Raw genomic sequence first — 22,441 nt, forward strand, 5'->3', positions numbered from 1 at the left:
CCTGAACAGGTGATTAGGCAGGTGCAGGTGTCATTAAAACTCTATTACCACTGTACCAACCCTTGTGCATGTGCGTGCGTACGCACACACATATACACACACACACGCACACACACACGTTATATAGGCAGTGAATGTGTGTTGAGTGTCTAATGATTCATTTAGGACCCCTACCTCTGGGAGTTTGACAGTAAGGACCCTCTTGCGGTTGGCTCACTAAGTGCCTGTTTATTAATTAAACACTGCCAATACTCAAGGGACAGCAGTCCTGCATCTCAACTTGTCAGGTTTCACCCTGTTGTAAGGCTAAATGAACAGCAGCCAAGCGCGGGTACATACTTTTTGCTTCCAAGCAATATTATCCATCCACTGTCTGTACCGCTTTATCCTCACAAGGGTCACGGGCGTGCTATAGCCTATCCCAGCTATCTTCGGGCGAGAGGCGGGTTACACCCGGAACTGGTCGCCAGCCAATTGCAAGGCACATATAAACAAACAACCATTCGCAGTCACATTCAGACCTACGGGCAATTTAGAGTCTTCAATCAACCTACCTCGCATGTTTTTGGGATGTGGGAGGAAACCGCAGTGCGCCCGGAGAAAGTTCACGCAGGCACGGATAGAACATGCAAACTCCACACAGGCGGGGCCGGGATTTAGACCACGGTCCTCAAAACTGTGAGGCAGATGTGCTAACTAGTCGGGTACCGTGCCGCCCAAGCAATATTACTATAATTATATTCCAAGTAAAGAAATGCCCCATGATGGCGTGGTGAAAAAAGTGACGTGGAAATCAAAATACAAAAACTATGTTGTATTGTGGAGATCCCAAGCAGAAAGAGCTTAAGAAAATGGAATTAATGGAGTGAAGCTATTCATGCCAATAATCAGTCTGCCATTAAGATTCTCATCCCTGACCCCATAATAGCCTCCCAATCGTCTTTATCTAATTATGAACTAAGCTCGTGCTTGGCTATAAGTATGGTTCTATTTCTCTTGATGCTGTCTCTACCTTTGTTGGAAAATAATGACTATTTACATGTTTCTGAGTTTTACTGCTTTTTGGAGGTTATGTTTATTGTTCATGATACACAAAGGTCTTGGGATTCGTCTTTGATTGAACTTTTTTCTATGGCTTAGTTTAATGTTCTCATAATGCTTTTCCATTACAACTTTGGCTGAGATGACTCAGAATTCCATTTGGTGTAATACCCAGTTATTGCCTTTGTTTGCATTGCGGTGGTAGTTTAGTGGAACTGTAATAGATTTGTGTCTGCTGCTCAACACATACCAATTTAAGTGAAAGGAAGTTCTCCAGTTCTTCTGAAATCTATGCTAGTGAGGGGTAAAGCCAGACACATTTTACAGTAATTGCTTCTGCATTCAACTCAGGAAAAATAACACATTCAGGGACAATTCAATTTCGCTTTTCCACTGCACAGTTCTGACTGGTCTTGGCTCAGCTTGACTTGCCTCAGGTTGGGGTGGTGGATTGGTTTCACACTTGAAAATAGTACTCAAGGAAACTATGAAAACCATGCCACATTGAACACATCTGTCAGAAGGAGACAGGTTAAGAAACAACAACGCCCCATTATTGAAGTGGACCCAAGAATGGTTTTGCTCTTAATTAGAATTGTACCTACAATTTTCAAAAACAATATACAACTCAAATTCTAATGAAGTTGGGACATTCTGTTAAACATAAATAAAAACAGAATACAATGATTTGCAAATCATGTTCAACCTATATTTAATTGAATACACTACAAAGACAAGATATTTAATGTTCAAACTGATAAACAATATTGTTTTTAGCAAATAATCATTAACTGAGAAAGTTGAGGAATGCTCATCAAACAACTGTTTGGAACATCCCACAGGTGAACAGGTTAATCGGGAAGAGGTGGGTGCCATGATTGGGTATAAATGGAGCTTCGCTGAATTGCTCAGTCATTCACAAGCAAAGATGGGGTGAGGTTCACCTCTTTGTGAACAAGTGCGTGAGAAAACAGTCGAACAGGACAATGTTCCTCAACGTACAATTACAGGGAATTTAGGGATTTCATCATCTACGTTCCATACTATCATCAAAAGGTTCAGAGAATCTTGAGAAATCACTGCATGTAAGCGGCAAGGCCGAAAACCACCATTGAATGCCCGTGACCTTCGATCCCTCAGGCGGCACTGCATCAAAAACCGACATCAATGTGAAAAGGATATCATCACATGGGCTCAGGAACACTTCAGAAAACCAATGTCAGTAAATACAGTTCGGCGCTACATACGTAAGTGCAACTTAAAACTCTACCATGCAAAGCAAAAGCCATTTATCAAGAAGACCCAGAAACGCCGCTGGCTTCTCTGGGCCCGAGCTCATCTAAGATGGACTGATGCAAAGTGGAAAAGTGTTCTGTGGTCCGACGAGTCCACATTTCAAATTGTTTTTGGAAATTGTGGACGTCGTGTCCTCCGGGACAAAGAGGAAAAGAACCATCCGGACTGTTATGGACGCAAAGTTCAAAAGCCAGCATTTGTGATGGTATGGGGCTGTGTTAGTGCCAATGGCATGGGTAACTTACACATCTGTGAAGGCACCATTAATGCTGAAAGGTACATACAGGTTTTGGAGAAACATATGCTGCCATCCAAGCAACGTCTTTTTCATGGACGCCCCTGATTATTTCAGCAAGACAATGCCAAACCACATTCTGCACGTGTTACAACAGCGTGGCTTCGTAGTAAAAGAGTGCGGGTACTAGACTGGCCTGCCTGCAGTTCAGACCTGTCTCCCATTGAAAATGTTTTGTTTTTTTAAAGGAAAATGCCTCCTGGCACAGATTTGACCAGTCATTCAAATCCCTCCCATTCCTGAGTGCTCGTGATGCTGTGCTCAACAGGAGTGGCTGAGACTGTCTGTCTCTCTTTATTCTCCTTTACCATTCTGCTGTTGCTTTCTCCCAGTGATGCCATCACTGGTTGATTGTAGTGCAGTGTTCAGTGCCTTGGAGAATCCACTAAGTGACTGGAAACTGCTGGGAGAAAATATATAGAGTCCCAGCACTGCTCAAGTATACACAAATCCAAATGCATACAGACACTCACTCCAGTACCCCTAGCTGGTGCTGTCACCCTGTATACATCTAATGAGGATAAACTCCCTTTTAACCTCAGTGAAGAATCCCATTAATTGTGTCTCTTCTGACGGGCCCTTCCGTTTCCGTGACATCTCCTAACGTCAAGAGCTCAGAGGCCTGGGAAGTGCTTGTGGAACCCAAGGAGCAGATGTTTCAGTCCATTTGTGTAACAGGAAGGTGAGTGTGGGAGTAGGAAACGCATAACTCTGACCTCCCATTAAATTTTCATACTCGTGCTGCTTTTGGTTGGTACAATAATATGCGTGTTTGTGTTGTATGAATGCAGAAAACAGTGGTAAACACTTGGCATGCTATATTCAGACTGCCACATAAAAGTCGTGAGCACACACATAGTATATGTATTAATACCACACACCAAGCTATGTGGCCAAAACAGAGTGAATTGTCACGCAGTGCGTGGGGTTTGGCAACTAGTTTTCGTGAGTGGCCGACGGTCAGCCACTAGTTTTGCTACGTCTCCAAACTTGAACCACCGGTAAATGGCGTTACAAGACTGCAAATGTACCGGCCAATAAAAAATGCCACATCGTATCATGTGAGCTTTCATGACCAACATACAGTAAGGGCAAGGTTCAATTGCCTGACGTGCTGACCTGGATGGCCTGACCGTGTACTGCCTTTAACTCGTGTAAAATTGTGAACATTGCCAGGAATGCCGATTGACAATCATTTGGCGAGCTTGTGCTGCCGTCCCCACATGAAGGAGTATTTATGTGGCCATCCAGTTGTCATACAAATTTACTTGTATAATAAATAACTTAAGTAAATGGTGGTGGTAAAAAAAGAGGACAAAAATTTGACAGTGGCAGTTTGAATAAGTTTGATAGCTTTCCAGGAGTCTCTTTCACGTAGGATGCCGTATATTGCAACAGCCTCCAAACTTCAAGTGGCAGATGATGTTTCACCTTCACGGGGCGCTGTACTTACTACACCCAACAGAGTGCAGAGAAAGAAAGGTGCTTCAGTCAATGGCAGAATACGACGCCCACATTCCAGGGTTCCTCCAACCAGAGTGCGTAGGCTGGCACGATGGTGCGTACATGACATACTTACGTCCATGTGAGAGTCTGCGCAGCCAGAGAAAAGCAGAGCTGCAGGACTTTTCTGACTTAAGCACACAGGAAAATATGCCCCTCAGTGATATCTGGTCTTTGAAATAGCGTATTCTAGTGAATATAAAACCAAAACAAGCTAGCTGACCATAATTGCTCATGCAACCCATGTTGACTGAAAATAAGTCCGAGATTCACTAAAATGTATCACTGTGGTGATCATTCATCCTTTATGGTAATGTTTTAAATAGTTAATATTGTTCACTGTACAAGTATAACCACTGCTTTCAGCAAAAGGTAAAAATGATAAATCACTAATGGCTATTGAGAACTGTGACAATTGTTACCCAAGTTTAAAAAACGTTAAGAGGACGTTTAAGGAAAGATGAGTTCTTATATATGCTGTATGGCAGTCTTTGAGAAAGAACATTTTGAAAATGGTTTTGTGCATATTACCCCCCAAAATTATTGGCCAGAATTGCATAATCTCAAGAGTGTTTACAATTTTGAGAGGTTCAAATCCATCTGAGCTCAAACAGCTTTGGTGCTGGAAAAAGTCATGACAAGTTGGCGAGACACAATGATTCATATCATCAAATGATCTGAAAATACATTCATCACTCCAATCTGTACTTCCTCTAATACTGTAAGTCATCATAAAATGCTTCTTTTGCATATGTAACGATAAGTGGAGCATACAAAAGGCTAACTACCTAACACTTTGACTTTCAGAGGACCACTTAAGGACAGACATGCAAGATAAAACATTAATAAACCTAGCCTAATTTGGGTTAAGGGGCATGCAAAAGTAAGGATGTGAATTATTTAGTTTTAGGACGAGAGGCTTCCAAACTAGTTCAAGGGACACAACTCACATTCTTTATACTGTATGTTAGCGTTTTTGTTTTACTTTTGAGTTTTGTTTTAATTGACACACAGAATACTGGGAAGTAAACTATATAATGGATGATTGCTTTTGCCACTCCCAAAATACAGTGGTACCTTGACTTAGGAGTGCCCCATTTTAATGAGGAGCAAGCCTCAGATACGCCATCACTCGAGCTGTTTATTGAATGGTACAAACAGTCAAACACACAAAGACAAAAGAACACTTGCAAGCAGCTGCAATCGGCAAACTCACTTCCAGTGCTCACACAGACATTAACCAACCATATTCCTGACATCGCTCACTTAGGCTACAACCCTTAAAGGCATACAGCTCAGGTGCACAGTTCTTGTTGTTACTTTCGGGTTGTCCTAACATACAGTAATTTTGTTTATTGCTTTAGAAACAGATTGATCGACGGTTTAATTGAGCTTGGTCACAGAACAAATGAAAGTAAGTCAAAGTACTAATAATGCTGAGAACTGAGGAAACCTACAAATCAATCTAACTCAACAACATTGCAGTCCTGCTCAAAGATGGTTATTATTTCATTGTAGCCTCTTTTTAAAGTGGCAAGCAGCTGAAGCATTTTCTTGCATTGCTGTTTTTGTGTCTAGCAGACATTTCTAAACAGAGATTGTATTTCTTCTGGAGGAAAAAAAACAGTATGGCTATATAGTACTTTGTGTATTAATTTGTCAAAACCATACCATCTGATCTAAGTTACTGTAATGGAGAGAGCACAAATCATATTTTACATGAAATAAAACTCTGGTCTCCTCCCACATCTGCAAAATACAGTTCTTAGATTAACTGAAGACTGAAATGAAATTGTTCATAGGTATGAATGTGAGTGTGATTGGTTGTTTGCCGATATGTGCCCTGCAATTGACTGGCGACCAGTTCAGGGTATACTCAGCTGAGTCATATGGTAGAGGGTCCAGTTACCTGCGACCCTAATGGGGACAAGCGGTATAGAAAATAAAGGGAGGAATGGATAATTCTTAATGCCGCTATCCCTTAAACTTAACTGAGTGGATTCAAGTTGAAACAGCTCTCCTTGTTTCTGCCTTGCTTTACTATCACACCCTGAATTTGCCTTTAATTCGACCGTCCCAAATAAAAACACATGAATGTAAATTGTCTTTTTATTTTTATTGCCTTTTTGATATTCTTCATTTGTAACACCAAGAACCTCAGACAGGATGTTGTAAGTAAACTACAGAAGAATCATGCAACCATGGTAGCCCATCTTACCCCAAACATTTGCCGGAGGTCAGGGTCCCGGAAACGGAAAGGTATGTTGGAGACGTGTAATCTTTTGGGCTGTTGTTTCTCTGATGAGTCATTTGGCTGCAGATGAAGATGCTGGGAACCCTCCGTCTGTGCAACGTCATCTACCTGCTGCAAAGAAGCACAAAGAATGCCAAAGGTCAGTTAATGTTGGCAATAAAATCTGAATCTGCAAAAGGCCTGGTACAAACTCTATCCTAATTTTCTAATTCCAAGCAGCAAGTGGCATAGCATGCACTGGTGTGACTATTCCAGTGATATACTGCAAACAGCCTCTATTTGTCTGAAAATGGTTGCCCATTCTATGCCAAAATCAATATCAGTCCATCAGAAACCACTTCACAAAGCCAGGCACAGAAGTGAGGACATGCAGTGCGTTCATTCAGCCTGCCAGCTACGGGAAATTATTGATTTAAGATTCTATGTGGTGGTTACAAAAAAATTCCATGGTATGTTTTCAAATGTAAAAATTATCGCTGAAACACAAGGTCCTAACTGTATAACCCCAATTAGTAGTGGTTCATTACAGAGGTGTGGATTCAAGTCACATGACTTAGACTCGAGTCATGAATTTGATGACTTTAGACTCAACTTCCCAATATGTTAAAATATTTCCAACTCGACTTGGACTTGAACAGCAATGACTCGTGACTTCACTTGGACTTGAACTCATTGACTTGAAAGACTTGCTGTTTTGACCAAAGCACTCTTACAAGCTATAGCTATATGTGCAAGTTACTGTTTTACTACAGGAAAAAGTGACCACAAAATTCCAAAGGTCTTTATGACCGCTTATTAGGCCTAAGCGTCCCACACCATCATTACCCATGTGAAGTTAGGACTTTTTATTATATTTTAACAGTTTACGAGAGGTCATTCTTTCACACACTACCTAGTAATGGTTTCATAAAATAAATAAATAAATAAGCAGTCCAGCATAAATCAACAATAAATGTATCAGCTAAATTAGGTATACACTATATATTCCAAGAACTACTGTTAACATATGCAGAAACGGCAAGGACAGTCAATAAAACAATAAGGAAGTTAATTAACAAAAAATAAATAAAAATCCACATTGCATTGTGGGAATTGTGCGGCTGACGTCACGCATACTTGTTTTCGTTAGCATTAGCAGCTATCTTTGTGAATGATCACGCAAATAGTTACACTGGGCTTCCTGTACATTACAGTCCGGTTTTGTCATTGTTGTGTCCTCAAGAATCAGTCTTGTACTGCATTTCTTTTTTCATTCACTTTACTTACATTTATCGATCAGCACACAGCTAGCATCTATTCAACATGAAACTACATTATTCGTGTCCTTTTCTTTGCCTCTTTTTGATATTTTTTACATAGAGCCCCCTAGTGGTCTGACTGAGATACCCCAATTGGATACAATTGTACCTTCATAACAAGATGACAAACTTGTGTTCCTCTTTTTTTGTTTTAATTAATGCCTTATGTTTTTGATACTCACAAGAAATGCTAGGTTTAAACTGAAATATATTTATATTTGTGTTTGATATTGCCTCACTAGAAATGTTTATAGACAATAAAATGGAATTTCCTGCTATATTCATAATGTGAATTTAAGAAAAATACTGTTGATTATCTAAAAGAGGAAACCAATTGTTCATTAATTATTAAGTGAATGTCTCATTTTCTCTTGTGTATTCGTATTTGCTCTTTAACCAAGCAAAAATATATTTTATCCTTATACTTAATTATTCAAAAAGAATTGTCAGTAGAATACGCGATTACTAATTGCTGCACTACTGAATGCAAGTTATTATTTGTGACAGATCTGTTTAATGTCACTTCTGAAATAAAGTGAGAAAAAGTAATAGCATAGCATTTTCATAGAATAACTGAAAACCTACTATCAATCGGTTTTGAAGGGGCAATAAACTAAGCCCCCCCCCATCTTGACAATTGGTTTTGAAATTGCAATTTCCAATTTTGATCAGCACCCAAGTGCATTGAACCTTTATAAGAAAACTTATAAAGGTTGAATGCACTTGTTTTACCAAATTCATTAAATATGGATTTTAAAATATATTAAAAACAGTATATAAGATATGCATCCATCCATTTTCAGCACTGCTTATCCTGGTTAGGGTCGCGGCGCACTGGAGGCTATCCCAGCTGACTTCGGGCGAAAAGCGGACTACACCGTGAACAGGTCGCCAGTCAGTCACTGGGCACATATAGAGATGGACAACCATTTGCACTCACATTTACACCGTCACTGAGTGGGAACTGAACCCACGCTGCCCACAGCAAAGTCAGGCGAGTGTACCACTACACCATCAGCGACCGTAAGATATGCATATTATTCATTCATTCATTCATCTTCCGTTCCGCTTATCCTCCGTGCTGGACCCTATCCCAGCTATCTCCGGGCGAGAGGTGGGGTACACCCCGAACTGGTCAATCGCAGAGCACATATAAACAAACAACCATTCACACTCACATTCATACCTACGGGCATATTATTTAAATATAAATATATTAAAATATATTTTTATTTTGTTGGTAAAATGACTCATAAATATTCGAAACCCAAGTTGTAAGACTTGACTCTGGACTTGAGAGCAAAGACTTGAGACTTGTGACTTGCAAAGCAATGACTTGATCCCACCTCTGGTTCATTATACTGTGGATTTGTTTAATTTTGCCATGACATTTGTACTGTAGCTCTATGGTGGATGTATATACAGCACAGTTCACTGGAAATGGGTGTTTTCATTTCCTATGCTTGAGGTAAATGCTATCCATCCTCAGTGACATTGACAGGAAACACATTGTGAAACACATGCTATCCTGCTCTCTGAGTGGGACAGGTAACCATCCAGTACAGTGTGTGAGATAATTTAATCCAGTTCAGTGAAGTGAACAACTTGATGGTATGATGAGAGAATGTGAAAGTGAGGTATAGTATGGCCAAACACTGGTAGGAACCCATATCTCGAAGATTGAGCAGCTCACTGGAAGGATTTACAAATTGGTACATAACAGTGCATAGCTATTAGAACATAGGAGACAAAGGACCAACTTTCTACATCAGTATTAAGGTGTGTTGACTAGACGGATCTGATCGGTGTGATCGGTATCGGCCGATAATTAGCATTTTAGGCTGATCGGCTTTCATGTCATAATTCGCCGATCCGTTCAATGACGTCATCGATCGGCTACGCACAAGACATTTAACTCCGCGTCTTCGTGGAGTATGAATCAAAAAGCTAGTTTAATTTTAGCCTTGTCACGTGTCTTGTGGTGCCGTACTGTAACTATCTGATGGCCAATAACGTTTTTTCAAGCTTGTCGGTGAAAAAACACGTCATCGGTGTGGGACTATTTTGCAGTGTCTCAGACAAACAACAACTAAGTTATTTGCAGTCTGTGCACAACTGAAGTACGCCGTGGGGATCGTCATTTCATTGCTTTAACAAAACAAATTTGATCGGGCACCCTAAGATAGTACACGAGGAGGAGTATGCTGCGTTCAAGCAACGGAGCGTGGGAAAAAATCAAAACGAAAAGCCAAACCGACGCAAACTCTGGACAACACCCGTCCATGTAGCCGTGACGGTGAGAAAATTAGAGTAAGCATTTCAATAACAGTATTTGTTAAAGTAATTTAATTAAAGTAAGTTAACACCCATTATTTCTGTCATGTTGTAATGTTGATTTGAACTAAACTTATGTCAGTGGCCAATCCTTGAATGCCCCCTAGAGGTCATTGATGTTTTAACTTTTGTCTAAAATACTAGAGGATAAATTTGAAGATACAGTACTTAGTATACAGTACACAAGTATATACAATAAATGAACAAGTCATATAGTACACAAGTATAGACATGTCAATGTGTCGTGTAAATAGACACATTGTTCCATCTTGTGATCGGATCGGTGATCGGTTATCGTTTTTTTTAAAGTTGCTGATCGGTGATCGGCCCCAAAAATCCTGATCGTGTAAAGCCTAGTGTTGACCTATTATTGTAACCACATCTCACACCAGAGCTCAGTAATTCTTATCATTCTGTTTTAACCTGAGAAGCGTTTCTTAAATATGTTGGAGAAAGAGATTCCCGCCATTCAAGTCCAAATCTCACATCCCTCTCACAATCAATCCATCTTTGTCCCCTCCTCTGCTGTTTTTTGTCAGTTTAATCGATAGTCAATTGCTGATCTTGATCTGGATCTTTGCAAAGCAAAGCAAAAACAACCAGTGCTGTAATTTATAGCAGCTTTGCTACTGGTGTGTTCACATGTTTTAAACAAGCTGTTATACAGCCCATGCAGATAACAAACAAACAAACAAGCAAGCGGTACCTGGACACTAATTTTAATAACTTTAGACTAAGATTTAAACCCCCTTTCATTTCTAAAAGATTTTGAGCATTTGCACTCATTTTTAAATCATATCCTTGAGGTCTTCCATTCTGCTTTTAAGCCTCACATTAGACCAACACAGATTGGCAAATTCCTTAAAACCCACTTGTTCTCCTCAAGGGTTCCTTAGCCATATATGAGTTCTCAGTCTTGTGTTTATTTCCTACTCTCTGCTGCGTTTTATTGGATTTTTATTAAGTTTAACGCTTTCATTTCCCATAATTTTTCATTTCATTTTAAGAAATGTATAGCACTTAAGTACGGAGCCCCTAAAGGGACATGGGGGGAGGGGGGAAAATATAAACTTGTTTCTCATTCGAACGAGGTAGTTTCTCATTAGAACGAGAAAGTTTCTCATTTGAATGAGAAACGTCTACCTGTGAGTGCTAGCTTATTTACCTGCTAGCGGTAGCTTCCTGCTTTCGGGTAGCCGTACAGTAGCTTATTTACAACTTCCAGTGCATGTCAGCTGAGTGAATGGGAACAAAAGAGGACTTGCTCTCTTTCCTCAAAACAAGGAATATACCTGATAGTGTCATCGACCAACTAAAAGAAGACAAGGTGAGTATAAATGTAAACTTTCATCACGTGAATATAGCAGTATAGGCTATAGAATAGCTTAGTCATATTTTCTAGTGCGTGTGCGTGTGTGTGTGTGTGTGTGTGTGTGTATAAATAAGATACCACTCACAGGTAGACAGACAGGTAGACGTTTCTCATTGTAATGCGAAAGTTTCTCATTGTAACGAGAAACTTTCTCGTTACAAAGAGAAACACATTTAAAAAAAAAATTCTTCTTCAATCTGTTGGATTGGATTGTGGGAATCCTGTTTCAATAATGGAAGTGTTTGAATGTTTCCCTGCAACTTATATTTAATGAAGTTGACTTTTAACAAGAGGGCTGAACCGGTATGAATGCTGGATGGAATCAATTTAAACACCAAAATCTAAACATCAAAATATAGATATCAGAATTATTGACGTGTATCGTAATACCAAACACACTGCAGTCAATTGATTGATCTCCCAAAAACAGCAGAGGGCAACAGCAATGACATAATCAAAAATATTTGCATTAAAAACACAAATATGTCAAAACTTAACAATAGAAAATTCTCGTAATATGAATTCAATTAAGCAAAATTAATAAATTCTCCTGCAATGTAAGGGTAATCACGTTTATTTTTGGCATTGGAACAAATGATTAGTGATACTGTTTTCGTGCTGATTAGCAGGAATTGATGTCACTAAGGTTCCATGATTTTTACTTTCCCACAAATGATTCTGTTGCACTCAATTCAAAATTAAGAGCGAACCAAAAGATGGGTTGGCACTCATGCATTTATCGTTTGTTGCTTCCGCCTCGGCTCGTTTCAAAATGTTTGCTGTGAGGAAGCAAATTAATTCAACCAACATGAGGATGAGGGGAAAAGGAAGAGCGAAAGAATAAGGGCAAAACCCTGAGATGGAGAGATGATGTCAGCTTATCTGGACTCCAATCAATGAGCGAGAAGTGCTGAAGGTAGCAGCATTTGTAGCAGGAGACAGCGAGATGGGGAAGAGAGAACGATGGAGTGGGAGACAGAAAAAGCAAAAGAATGGAGAGAGAGAATTAGCACATGATGATTGGCTATAGAGGAAGTATTCAGAGATGGAAGACATGGGGTAAGTGCTGACTGAAGAGAGAATGTAAAAATGGAAAGACAGGGAAGTGAGGATAATGGCATTACATCACTCTCTCACACACCCACACCGACACACACATACATACACACATATGTAAGTGCACACATACAGAGACGCAAAAGCTGAACAGGCAAGGAGCTTTAATGCAGCAATAATCAGCTGTGTGGATCTCCTCCTGACTGCCTACTTTGTGGGCACGTTTCAGACTAAATACCAGTTAAGTGAAGACACTGGGTTCAACTATGGACAGACGTGCTGTCCATAAAGTGTGCATTTATGTGAAGGAATGAGAGAGAATGAGATACATAGAGAGAAAGAAAGTAAGAGGGAAACATCGTCTAACCTGTTGAAAGAGTGTGATGTCACACAACAGTAAAGCCGGAACACTTTTTGTCATATACGACCCAACGGTGATGTCACCGTTCTCACCGGGTCATCAGGTAAGTTGATCACCTTTTATAGTTTTAACTGACTGTACGTTCCAAAAAATACAACATTAAAATGGGAACATTTTACGGGTCATTTTGTCAAACCTGTACTACTAGCTATTGCATTTTGTTAGCCATGTTTGTTAATTTTGAACGACATAATAAGCGCCAATGGCCAACTTCCCAGTTTTTAGTATATATATATATATCTTGATAGCTTTCGGTGGTAGACAAAACATTTTCAATTACAATTAATCTAATTAATCAAAGACTAATAAACTAGGAGAAGTATGTAGCATGACCTGGGGAGAAAAACAAACAAAATGAACATTGCTACCTTGAGGCACATCATTTACCTAGGATAACCTCTGCTTATTGAAGTCTAAAACTCTGAATTCTTTAGATCAGTGAGTTGCATAAATTTACACCCTGGGAATTTTTATTGACCTCATAACATATACTAATTAATCCCCCCCCCCCCCCCCCCCCAAAAAAAAATGGTTCATGGCAATGGGAGCATACATACAGTATGCTTAATTTACCTGTACATCATCATAATGAACACAACAGAAACAATCTTAAACTGCAAAAAGCCTGGACAACTAATCGTGTTTGACTTTTCTTTAACGTGAATGTTTTTAATTCCCAGGGTGTTTATGCACAAAAAGCCAGAAAGATTCTTCACAAACGCATAACATTGCTGTTATTAATATTACATGCACTATAATATGGTGTTTAGGAAAAAAAAAAAAATCACATTCAAAGGAGTCAGTGCGGCACAAATCCCTACATAGAAAGCAAGCTTTCGCTTGTTGATCCCTATTCAAATGGAATGTATCTGTGTGTGCATGTTTGTGTGTTAGCTGATGAAGCCTGGAAGTATTATTCAATGAACTCAGCATGGAGCTGATCAGTTTTAAGCTTATAACTTTGCTCGACCAGCGTCATAGAGCTCAAATCTATCTGTTTTCTCTTGTTGCTCTTTGGTGGTGTTCAGCTGCCTCCACCATCCATAGTGCCTGAGCAACCAGGGAGGATGAGGCAATAATTACATTAACATTATCATACACAAGCAGACCAAACTTCCTTCGCTGTCACCGGGGAAACGGTGCCTCTGAGTTGAATATTGTGCTTATGAGTGTGTGAGTGTGTGTACGTTGGGGTGGGGATGGGTAATTTAGATAGAAGCAAAGCTTTTCTATGAACTTAAGCCTTAGAATTCCACACACGGTCATATGCATGCACACACAATATCCCCTACGGATCCCAAACTGCCTTAAACAACTCCACCTGACTATAAAGCCAATTAGATGCCAGCTGTGTATTTACAGTGTTTCCAATGAGCAGGTAAGAGTGAATGCGAGCTTAGCAGGGCATCAGTGAACTAAAGAAAGAGGTAATGATCACACTGTGACTCAGCACAATAGTGCAAAAACAAATAAGAGAGTGTGTTACAATTTTCACTAGTCTAGTGTCTTGAGACAGTGAAACATCTAAAGTTAAATGCCCCTGCGGTTAGACAGTTTGGGGTTCTCCAAACACTTTGCAGCTCTGCTGCATGTATTCCAGTGCCTTCACAGCATGCACTACTACCAACAGCTATGACAGTTCTTAGTCACTTTCGATGAGTGGTGGTGCAGAATGGACATGCTTGGTTATGAATGTGTGTCTTTGGAAATCGGTGTTTGATCATTCATATGTAAAAGTAGTAAAAAGGAAACCATATGTGTGCAAACGTTTCATACTTTGTTACATGTTTCAGTCCAAAAGCTGAAAATAATAAAATATTTTCTTCGGCATATCTTCTGGGTGTCATTTACTTTCTTTCTTGATGCATTATCCCAGATTCTGGAGGATCCCGCAGGGTACAGTACTTTTGACATTTTAAGTTTTATGTTTTATGTTGTGAGAAGCTTGCTTTCAGAGAGACTTCAGAAAGACAGTCCTAGAGTCAACAAGAAAGGCTTCATTGAGCCCCTGTAGGCTTCACAGTGTACCACCCACCACTACAAAAGCATTGGAGCTGAACTCGCCGTATCAATTATCTTAAAACCTGGCTGGCTTCAAAGGTGAGCAGCACCCCGCACATGAATGAAATCTTTTGATTGTAAAAATTGCATTCAAATCAAGCAATAGTCTACCTTGTAACTGTGGTGAGGAGAACATTCTCTCCACACAGCTTCCCCTGAGAAACCATCTTTAAGCAAGCAAAACTGAAAGAAAAACAAACCATTTGGGTCAAGGATTGCTTGCTGACATTGCACATATCACAAGAAGTACATTTGAAAGTTGCTGACTTAGAGCAAACATTTAAAGCACTCAAAGTCACATATAGCTCCAACTGTATATCTCAGTTTGCAAGGTCTTCCAGGATACAGGTGTCAGACTGACCAATTGGTATTCTTTGAGGAGACCGAGCTGAAAGCTACAGGTGTACTTTGGATGTGCCGAAAGCAATGTTGCAGTCCTGTAAACAACTGCGGCCCCATAAGACATTAGTGTGCATACTGCCAAAGCTTCGGTTCTATTGATACCTTACAACATATTTTATTAAGAAGAAAGCATAGAGAGAAAGTCAAGGCTTTTCATGATGGAATGGATGTTTTCACGCAACCCTTAAGCTGGAAATATTGGACTTTGTTTTACTTGCTGATCTGCTTGCCCTGCAAGTGTGAGGCATTTTCCAAACAGTTTGTACAGCTCTTTCCAAACCTGACTTTTCATGTACTATTTTGATCTACATTGTGGACATTGGAACTCAAGTCAATTGTTCAGAAAGACGTTTATTTGTAAATCAAACTTTTGACTTCATTGGAATGGAGAGTAATTCACTCACTCAATTTTAGTTGCAGTATGTTGCACCAGACTATTAAAACACATCATACCCAGTAGTGGGCACAAGATACAGTGTCTGATTGTATAAATCCCCACATTTACAAAAACATCCATCCATTTTCTATACCAATTGTCCTCATCATTAGTATCGCGGGTCAGTTGGAGCCTATCCCAGCTGACTTTTGGCCGAGAGGCGGGGTACACCCTGGACTGTTCACCAGGAAATCACAGGGCACATATTGAGAAATAACCATTCACACAATGGACAATTTAGAGTCTTCAGTAAACCTAACAAAGCATGTTTTGGAACATTGGAGGAGGCTGAAGTACTGTGAGAAAACTCACACAAGCATGGGGAGGACATGCCAACTCCACACATCATGGCTGGAAAACCAAACCTAAACACTGTGAGGCACTAATCTCATGAATCAAAAATCATGAATGACAATTTGACAAATGTAACAAACTTGAAGAGGATCACACCAGTTTGTAATTTGGAGGCATTTACAGTGTTGACTCACCGTTACTGTGTTGGCTGTGAGTGCAGGAACGTTGCTGTCATTCACGGGCTGTTCGCTCTGTGCGTGTGTCGGCGTGTACAGCGTCAGGGCGTGTTCGGCAATCGTATTTGGTCCCGTGAAGTCAGTTGGTGGGTGAGTGTGGGGTGTGGCATACTCAGCGGGCATCCCATTCTGTGGTGGGGGAGGGTACTGCGCCGGTGGAAAGGGTTGAGCCATTGCTTCAGGGGGAGCTGGGGCCTCTTGGTTACCCTGCCAATATCAAGAGAAAGGAGGAATGAATTTTGAACAAACTAAAAGCGTTTGGCATAGCTCACTGGTTTATGCTGTCCAAATTACTGTGGTGTCCCGTAATTTGAAAACTAAAATATTTGTTAAGTTGGAATGCTACTCAAAATTTCCAAAAAGTGTGCTGCAGTTCAGCCAGCACTAAATTAGCTCAAAACACTCTGGACCACCAAAAAATTGTTTGCAAACCACTAAAGTATGATCGAAGAAGAAGACTTAAATCTACGCTAATGTAATGAATAACAAGTATCCCACATTGCAGATTATTTCAGTGCCACGCAAGCTGGATGATGCAATTTTGAGCCAGGAGTTGACTAACGAGGTAGTTTTGGGGGCGAGTGAGCATACTTTAGATTAGATTTAGATTAGGTTGAAGGCCGTGATTGACTGCAAGCGCGAGCTACCAACACTAGCCGCTAACTAGCTATCCATTGACTGGCTGGCTGCAATAGTTACTTGCTATCAAAGGTATAGATTTCAGTCTTTTGCAGCAGGTAAATTGGGAATAGAAATCTGATATAACCACTCTTCTCTATTCTTTTATTAATGTAACTGAAACTTGATATTTGAAAGTTGTACTATACAAGTCTAAACAACTTTACAAAGAAAACAACTAGTAACAACAATGCTTCCCTATTGTTTTTTTATTAATGGAACTGAGACTTGATATTTGATACTGTACAACAATTTGCAAAGAAATGTACTATAATAACACATAGTAAGAAAGGAAATGTAGTTAAACTGGAATGCAGGAGAAACCACATTTTATGAGAAATGATGAAGGTTCAATACATTTTTGATGTTAAAAGGCTGAAGGTTGAAATGTTCCTAGGACAGGTTTTGGTTCTTGTCCACTTTATAGTCTTATTCCTCACTTGCTTTTGTAATGTAACATCTTATTCTGTCTATCATGAATATCATGCTCTTTCACCCCTGTCCAGGCTCTCCTTCTAATTTACATGCCTGCCGGATAATAATTTCCTCCAGCCAATGATGATGAATCCAGCTGACATATGAGCAAGCCAACATTCTTCCGCACTGCTTCAAACCTTAATGGAATATGGCTTAAAAATGTAATAATCAATCTCAGCAACTTTTTGAGGAAGGATGAAGCTTTGACCTTAGCCATTTCAAAGGTTTCCACAATCAATAGCAGTATTGAAGTTGGCCATTCTCATGCATAGAGATTGATGGCATCGAGCATAACAAAGCAGTTTGCCAATGGCTCACGGACTGTTGAATTGTTGGACCTGGCTGAGAGTCACCATTCAGTCAGCAGGCAGAGGAGCATTATGGTCAAATTAGGGTTTACTTTCGGCTCATACAAATGAAGAACAAAAAACAACTGGCCAGCAGCGAGACAGAGGCAAAATTCCGATAATCAAATGGGACACGACATGAATGTGGTAGATTTAGGTGCAAGTGCCCATCAATTATCTGTAATGTACTGCTTAGCAGAGGTGGAAGTAAGTCACATATGTGCAAGTCTCAAGTCATAGCCAAGTCTCAAGCAAGTCCTAAGTCACTATAGGGGGTGGTGGGGGGGGGGGGGGGGGGGGGGGGATTTAAAAAAATAAAAAAGAATAATCAAGCAAGTCAAGTCGAGTTGCCATTAAATTTCAAGCAAGTCGAGTCATTACTTGGTTTAAGCATGTCACAAGTCAAGTCATGCAATCTTGCTCCAGTCGCAACATATATTGGAGTGGTAATAAAATGTTTTTTTCACAAATCATAGCGCTAGAAAAAGTATTCACACCTTATCAAAGTTAAATGAACAACAACTGAGATTATGATTGATTGAATTTATTGCACTGAAAGTTGTATTTCAAAATCAATTTAACTGAACTTTATTTCTGCACAAACTATGCTGTGTACCTTTTGGTGACAGCCTTGTAACTCCTACGGTTCCTAAGAGAATACCATTAAGCAAAAGCCAAGACTGTTTTCTGTTTGGTCAAATATAATTAGATGTGCATCTATTGGGCTAATGGAGAATGAAAGCGATTCATGAGGGAAATATACATGACAAAAATAATGCCATCCTTCAAAAAATACTAATGTGAACTAAATCTGCATTCCTCCTTTGTCCTCTACTTTAATTAAATCACTCGGTCGGTTAGTTGGGTTGTTAATTTATTTAGAAACACTGACTCTGGACAATTGACAATTGTCATTACATTAAAGGTTGTTTCATATGTTGTGGTCTCAATTTTAAAAACATATCTTTATCAAAGAGTTGACACAACAGTTGACATTTTAATGGTGACACTTCTATAAACGTGCAGTAGTGTGAAAATTATATTCACACGTAGCGACTCATAATTTTGACTCTAATTACTAATAGTGGAACGCAGTTTTGTTCACATTTTTATTGCCGTGATTGTAATGCAAAGTGATCCCATACAGCAGACCGCACCTGGCATCTTCTAGCGCCGACTCTTTTGTTATGCCTGGAAAGGTTTCCGCAACTGTTGTTTTCCTTCCAACCATTATCTGAACCGCTTATCCTCACAAGGGTCACGGGAGCGCTGGAGCCTTTCCCAGCTATCATCGGGCATGAGGCGGGGTACACCCCGAACTGGTTGCGCATGAATAATACAATTTCAACCAATTACAGTTATATTTAACATAGCCTATAGCCTTTTCCATTTAAATCATAATAATTAACTCACCGACAAGAAAAGTTCACAAAACATCTATCTCCATTGTCAGTTCGACTTTACAATATATCTTTTGCACTATTTTTCATCAATAACTTATGATATATTATAGTTTATTTAAATGGAATTAAAAATAACCACACCTCGCTAAAGTACTGTAATTTATAAAGGCACACCATTGGCACATGAGGAAGCATTAGCACTAAAAGAATACATAAGTTAAGCAAGTCTGTAAGCAATGAAAAAAGAAATGATAAAAGTAAATTTAATGTTAAATTATTCAAATGTGTAAAACAGATAACATTTGAGATTACTAAATAAAAGTAATGCCAAATGCTAATATTGGCCACTGAATGTGTCAAAATAAGTGAACGATAGCAAAAGCATAGCCTATTAAAATAAAAATGTTAAAATAATAAAATCTTTATCTTTGGGTCTTGATGTAACTATTGTTGAGGTGATCTAACGTTGTATTTGACAAGTGTCTTCAGTTCTAGACAGCAAAATACAATAACTATGCATTGACCTTGATCTTAGAAAATATTTAATATTCATACCTAGAAAAAGTTCGAGCTCCTCTTAGAATTTACAGGATATCGCTACTTCTCCATTTTGTTCCCTTTCATCAGTCTTTGCTCAGATTTCCCTTCCCTTGCTAATCTCGATGCAGTCAATACAGGATTGGAGTTGTGCCCTGAGGCAAGTCAACCTAACTCAAACAAGGAACTCTATCAATGGGCTTTCTTACCTTACATCATCTGACCTGCAGCTAAAATATGGCCCCACTTGATTGTTAATGGAGACACACACACCGACATACATGATTCCTTTTTCAACCACAAAGGCCGTTGTGGTATTTTCTTGTTTATGGGTTGTAAAGACTAACAAAACCACTAACTCATTTGGGGAACCCTAATTAATTGTTGGTTATTAACTTGTATTTTCATACTTTGTAAAGACCTAAGAAAGGTGTCTTTAAAAATAATGGTGTGAGGTACAGCGTGCTTACCCAATAGAGCCCATATTTTGCTCACATATGTTACAGTTATTAGTAATAAACGGTAGGAGCAGAGTAATGATATTTCTTATACTTTCCAATTAGACCCTTTTACGAATTAGAAATTTTCAGACCGTTATCAGTATAGAACTAAATTACTGTATGCAATCATTGTGAACTTGCCAAATGGTGAGCCACCACATCTGTTAACCTGTTCTGTCATAAGCAACTGCTTGGATAGTTTAAGATTTATTCAAATGTCTTCATAAACAGTATATAAATAATGTATGACTACAGGATGCATTCCTTAATTTATCTCACTTGATTAATAAAGTACATTTATCTTTGTGAATAAAGTATATAAGGATACTGTCATTGGAAAGTGGTACCCATTCTTTAACTTAAGTAGTTCTTAGCACATTTGCATGACAGAGATTCTGGGTTTGAATCTCCCCTGTGCTTTTGTGGATCCTCCTGCTCCTGCCCACATTCAAAACATATGCAGGTTAATTGAAATCGTGACTGTGAGTATGAATTGTTGTTTGTCTATGTGACCTGTGACTGGCTGGCAAGTTTCATCCATCCATCCAATTTCTGAGCCGCTTCTCCTCACTAGGGTCGCGGGCGTGCTGGAGCCTATCCCAGCTGTCATCGGGCAGGAGGCGGGGTACACCCTGAACTGGTTGCCAGCCAATCGCAGGGCACATACAAACAAACAACCATTCGCACTCACAGTCACACCTACGGGCAATTTAGAGTCTCCAATTAATGCATGTTTTTGGGATGTGGGAGGAAACCGGAGTACCCGGAGAAAACCCACGCAGGCACGGGGAGAACATGCCAACTCCACACAGGCGGGGCCGGGGATTGAACCCGGGTCCTCAGAACTGTCAGGCTGACGCTCTAACCAGTCGTCCACCGTGCCGCCTAATTAAATACAATTAAAAAGAATTTAACAGTTTTTGTCACACTTTTTCCTTGAATGCACATTGTCCTGCTCATGCTGGCTGTGTGCGCCTTGGCTACCTGGGGGCAGTACAAATTGCCCCCAGGTAATTGAGACTGTATGTAGGAATTACATACAGTGGGCTGTATGTAAACGGGTTGCCCCTGTAAACGGGTTGCCCCTGTACGTCGGGTGACTCATATCTCAAGGCACAGTAGTTTTTGGAAGTTGAAAAATAAATATGCACATTATATGGATCATTTTAATATTATTTGATCAACAATGGTAAAGACATGGTCCACTGAATTTCCTTTTTCAAAATCAATTAATATCACCGATATGAATATTTGAATTATTGGCATTTGTTATCTATCAAAAGGTCATAATTGCTTCAAACAAAAAAATAATATTCTAAAGTAATATCTTCCGAACATTTAATGCTAAAATGTCTTTACCGTTAAGCATTTGAAGGGAAGTTTCATTATTTGCAACGTTTTCTGAGGATGTTAACTACATTTATGGTTATAAAGGATTTTTCTCCTTATGCCTTTTGCATGAAAACTAACACAAAGGCATCTTAATGTCTTCAGAGATCATTTTTTGTGTTTCTTTTACAAATGGTCGTTCTTTTCTCTCCAGTGGCATTAATGCCACTGGAGAGAGCATCATTATGTTGTCGCAATACAGCAGAAGGATCTGTGAGCTGAAGTGCCAGGATGAGGCAGCCGTTTTTCATTCACACACTAGCAGACAGCAAAATAAATGGTGTTATTTCCGAGATATGAATGCGTATGCATGAATTTGTGAAAGTGCCGGAACCATTACACGTCTTTCCTGTTATTCCGATCGCATAAAAACAAGAGTGTAATGGGATTAATGAGTAGTCAGGATCATTTATGCATTTGTATCTGCAGAGTTTGAAGGGCAACACATAAATTAGTGCAACTCACGATTTTTATCAAGCTGTTTATGTCTTTACTGTTATGCACTTTTGTCTTGACCGTTATAAAAATAAGTGTACTTCAATGTGCCACCGCCATTGGCTGTCAATAAGGATTACCTTTGCCTTGAATGCCTCAAATTTTAAATCATTAAAAACCTTTTGAAAGCAGGACTTTAAGCGTGGCTTTACAGTTATTAATCAAATTATATGAAAATCCTCCATATAGTATTTGTAAATAGCTAGCTGGATTTGTAAAGTTCTGATTATGGTTTAAAGTGAAAAGCATTGATCCTTGTGCATGCACACGCAAACTGATTCACTCAATATGTGGGAGGCGGTTTTGCTCGGCTGGC

At 39.5% G+C, this 22,441-nt stretch overlaps 1 protein-coding gene across 7 annotated transcripts in view; it reads right to left on the bottom strand.

The window, feature by feature from the left end:
- The window catches only part of rbfox3a (RNA binding fox-1 homolog 3a), a 585,838-nt gene that overhangs the window by 47,903 nt on the left and 515,494 nt on the right, over positions 1-22,441 (bottom strand). For all 7 annotated transcript variants that reach the window (XM_061755993.1, XM_061755991.1, XM_061755992.1 and 4 more), the window contains 3 exons: positions 16,258-16,506; positions 15,043-15,114; positions 6,354-6,500 (listed from right to left, as the gene is read on the bottom strand). In XM_061755993.1, coding sequence (XP_061611977.1) covers positions 6,354-6,500; positions 15,043-15,114; positions 16,258-16,506 — 468 coding nt within the window. The remainder of the gene's footprint in view (positions 1-6,353; positions 6,501-15,042; positions 15,115-16,257; positions 16,507-22,441) is intronic.

The sequence above is a fragment of the Phyllopteryx taeniolatus genome, chromosome 19, assembly GCF_024500385.1.
Source record: "Phyllopteryx taeniolatus isolate TA_2022b chromosome 19, UOR_Ptae_1.2, whole genome shotgun sequence".
Classification (NCBI taxonomy): domain Eukaryota; kingdom Metazoa; phylum Chordata; class Actinopteri; order Syngnathiformes; family Syngnathidae; genus Phyllopteryx; species Phyllopteryx taeniolatus.